Source organism: Ovis aries, chromosome 1, assembly GCF_016772045.2.
Source record: "Ovis aries strain OAR_USU_Benz2616 breed Rambouillet chromosome 1, ARS-UI_Ramb_v3.0, whole genome shotgun sequence".
In the NCBI taxonomy this organism is placed as follows: domain Eukaryota; kingdom Metazoa; phylum Chordata; class Mammalia; order Artiodactyla; family Bovidae; genus Ovis; species Ovis aries.
The window spans coordinates 269,913,951-269,917,994 of NC_056054.1; the positions used below are offsets into that span (position 1 = coordinate 269,913,951).

A 4,044-nucleotide genomic window follows, 5' to 3' on the forward strand; every position below is an offset into this window, starting at 1 on the left:
ATCGCAGCACTATTAAAAATAGCTAGGACATGGAAGCAACATAGATGTCCACAGGCAGATGAATGGAAAAGCTGTGGTACGTATACACAATGGAATATTACTCAGCTATTAAAAAGAACACATTTGAATCAGTTCTAATGAGGTGGATGAAACTGGAGTCTATTATAGAGTGAAGTAAGCCAGAAAGAAAAACACCAATACAGCATACTAACATACACACACACACACACATATAATTTATTTATTTTTTTTTCCATGATTAAGAAGTTGAATATTTTATTATTAAATTGTTTATTCTTGTGCAAGGCTGTTACTTCACTGTATAAAAATAGCACCAGCAAACATAGTATATTGCAAAATTAAGATAGTAATATTCTTCATTGGACACTATACAACTAACAAACTTTTCTCCACTGGCAGTTATTTCTAGTGGGAAGATAATTTTGACCCAAATCCAAGGATAGCTGTAAGCAAGTTACAGTGTCATATAAGGTTTAAGATAACCATGTTATCCTTGAATTACATAATTTTTGTAATTAGTTTTACCAGAGATAATTTCAGGAATTCTGAATATTATAACTGGAGCCTAGCCTAAAAATCACAGGATGCTGTGGAAAAGATGCACCATGTTTATCTGAAGTCATTAGAAAGTTAAGCCGTGTTTTCTTCAGGAAACATTGTTACAAGTAGTTTCTTTTGCTAAAAGTTGCTTTTTAAATATCTATCCACCACTAATTTAAGACAACTATGCTAGATTAAGTTGTTTCAAAGTAGTTTATTTAGGGGTTCCATTTTCACTCCTCAATAGATTTTATGTATTTCTCATATGCTTCTTCACTCATTAGTTCATCTAGTTCTGAAGGGTTACTGAATGTCATCTTGATCAGCCAACCATCTTCATAACACGACTTGTTGACAAGTCCTGGCAAAGCTTTATTAATTTCAGTTACTTCTCCTGATAGAGGAGAATAGAGTTCACTAGCAGCTTTCACACTTTCCAAAGCACCAAACTCCTCTTGTTTGTTCAACTTTGTCCCAACTTCAGGCAGACTACAGTAAACAACATCTCCCAAAGCTTCCTGTGCAAAATTGCTGATTCCCACTGTTCCAACACCATTTTCTGTTGTTACCCATTCGTGTTTTTCTGTGAATTTCCACACCGACAGCAGAGCAGGGCCGGTGCGCAGCGCCCAGACGGCACACGCTCTCAGTCCCCAGGGCCGCAGCGAGCAGGGTGCGCTGGGTGCCGAGATGGCGCGCAGGCTGCCGACCGCGGCCCGCACGCTCCGCACCGCGCGCAGCGCCATGTTCGCACGGGTGCAGAGGGTCTCCGCGCGGCACCTAGAGCACCACACGCATATAATTTAGAAAGATGGTAACAACGATCCTATATGTGAGACAGCAAAAGAGACACAAATATAAAGAACAGACTTCTGGACTCTGTGGGAGAAGGTGAGGGTGAGATGATTTCAGAGAATAGCACTGAAGCATGTATATTACCACCTGTGAAACAGATCGCCAGTCCAGGTTCGATGCATGAGACAGGGCCCTCAAAGCCGGTGTACTGGGACAACCCAGAGGTATGGGATGGGGAAGGAGGTAGGAGGGGGGTTTGGGACAGTGGGACACTTGTATACCCATGGCTGATTCATGTCAATATATGGCAAAAACCACAATATTGTAATTAGCCTCTGATTATAATAAATTAATTTAAAAAAATACTGGAAGTGAAAGTGAAATGAAAGGTACCCAGTCCTGTCCAACTCTTGCGACCCCATGGACTGTAGCCCCCCAGGTTCCTCTGTCCATGGGATTCTCCAGGCAAGAATACTGAAGTGGGTAGCCTAGCCCTTCTCCAGGGGATCTTCCAGACCCAGGAATAGAACCTAAGTCTCCTGCATTGCAGGCAGATTCTTTACTGAAGAATACTGGGGTGGATTGCTATCTCCTTCCTCAGGGGATCTTCCTGACGCAAAGGCTGAACCTGCCTCTCTGAGTCTCCTGAACTGCAGGTGGAGTCCTTACCCCTGAGCCATTGGGGAAGCCCTTTCAGGGGGCCTGCAAGGTCAAAACCATTTTTGTAATAACATTAAGATGCCATTTTTCTTCTTCACACCCATTCTGAGTGTTCGGTGGAATCTTCCAGAGGTTTGGGGCATGTGGTATCAGAACAGATTGCAGATGCAGGTCTGAGAACCCAGCTGTCTCCCTTTAAGCCAGATGCTGAACAGCTTCACAAAAATGTAAAACAATTCTACTCGTCTCACTAAATTTGTTCTGGAAAATATATTTATTTTTCTAAATAAAGTATTACTTAAATACAACAAAATTTAATAGGCTTATTGTTTATAAACAAATACTTTTAACATTTCTATTTTCATTTCTAAATGTAATCCATGTACACAAAATATCTTTGGGACTTTACGCAAGTATAAATAAAGGAGTCTTGAGATTTAAAAAGAGGAGGGAGAGAAAAAAAAGCAGCTGAGAATCACTGCACTAAACTGTGACCTTCAGAAGAATCACAGCCCGTAATTTGGTGGGGAGAGGACAGCTCTGTTAACTGCCACTCTCTCTTCCAAAGTGAATGGCCATTCCCCTGGCTGACCCCAGGCTCGGTCAAGTCCAGTTGAAGGCAGAAGTTCCGATCCTGGCTGTAAGTTATAAGCATCTTGGGAGATGTTAAAAATTACCCCAGCCTGTGCCCCAGCTCAGACCAAGGAATCAAAAGTTCTGGGGGTGGGGCACAGTACTGTTCTTTTGTTGTTGTCATTTAGTCACTCAGTGGTGTCCGACTCTCTGTGACCCCACGGTCTGTGACCCCATGGCCCTCCAGGCTCCTCTGTCCATGGGATTCTCCAGGCAAGAATACTGGAGTGGGTGGCCATTTCCTTCTCCAGGAGGGTCTTCCCAACCCAGGGCCTGAACCCATACCTCCTGCATCTCCTGTACTGCAGTCAGATTCTCTCCACTGAGCCCCAGGGAAGCCTCTCCTAGTTCACCCCACTCTTCTAATGTGTATCACCATAGGTTAGTTTTTCCTGATTCTGGCCTCCATATAAATGGCATCACACAGTATACACGTACTCTGTTATGTCTGGCTTTTTATGCCCAACATTGTATCTGTGACGTTCACGGTAGAGCAGTAATTTTTCGTGTTTGCAGGGCTGTGTGGTTTTCCACTGTGTAAACAGGACATAGTTTATTGACCATTCTACCCCTGACAGAGTTGGCTGGTCCCTTCAAACTGCTCTTAAGTGTGGTGATATGCCCTTACCATAAACTGACTCGGGAATTGGGACTCACTAGAGGACAGAAACAGCACCTTCACACCATCCAGCTCACACCTCTGCAAGGCAGGGATAAGGCTGCTAAGTTGCTGCTATGTTGCGTCAGTCGTGTCCGACTCTGTGCAACCCCATAGACGGCAGCCCACCAGGCTCCCCCGTCCCTGGGATTCTCCAGGCAAGAACGCTGGAGTGGGTTGCCATTTCCTTCTCCAGTGCATGAAAGTGAAAAGTGGAAGTGAAGTCACTCAGTCGTGTCCAACTCTTAGCAACTCCATGGACTGCAGCCCACCAGGCTCCTCCGTCCATGGGATTTTCCAGGCAAGAGCACTAGAGTGGGGTGCCATTGCCTTCTCCAGAACTTGCATGTCAGTATGCAAGTTCTAGTTTTCCCAACTATTGAAAATTAGTAGTTTCTTTTTCTTTTCTTTCTTTCCTGTTTGTAGTAAAGCACAGTTAAATTTGCATAAATGAAAAAGTGTCTCCAAACCTGTGTAGAGGTTTAAGTTATCGAAAGTTACGTGGCCTTGAATGCTGGATGAATTTAGATTCGGTCCCACTGGCCACCTGTGAGTAAACGCTTGCTGAATTGGGTATGGTTTGTTTTTTCAAACTTATTTCCATCTACAGTTCTTCACCTTACGTGAGACACACCCAGATGTTAGTGTGGCGTGTGTGCGTGCCAAGTCGCCTCAGTTGTGTCTGACTCTCGTGCCCCTGTGGACTTGTAGCCTGTCAGGCTTGTCTGCCTTTGGGA

General features: G+C 44.1%; 1 protein-coding gene across 1 annotated transcript; it reads right to left on the reverse strand.

Moving 5' to 3' along the window:
* Nucleotides 1-755: 755 nt before the first annotated feature.
* LOC101110116 (glycine cleavage system H protein, mitochondrial) lies at nucleotides 756-1,319 on the reverse strand. The gene has a single exon (XM_012105063.5). It carries the CDS (start codon nucleotides 1,305-1,307, stop codon nucleotides 795-797), a length of 513 nt encoding a protein of 170 aa, XP_011960453.3. The 5' UTR covers nucleotides 1,308-1,319; the 3' UTR covers nucleotides 756-794.
* Nucleotides 1,320-4,044: the final 2,725 nt, after the last annotated feature.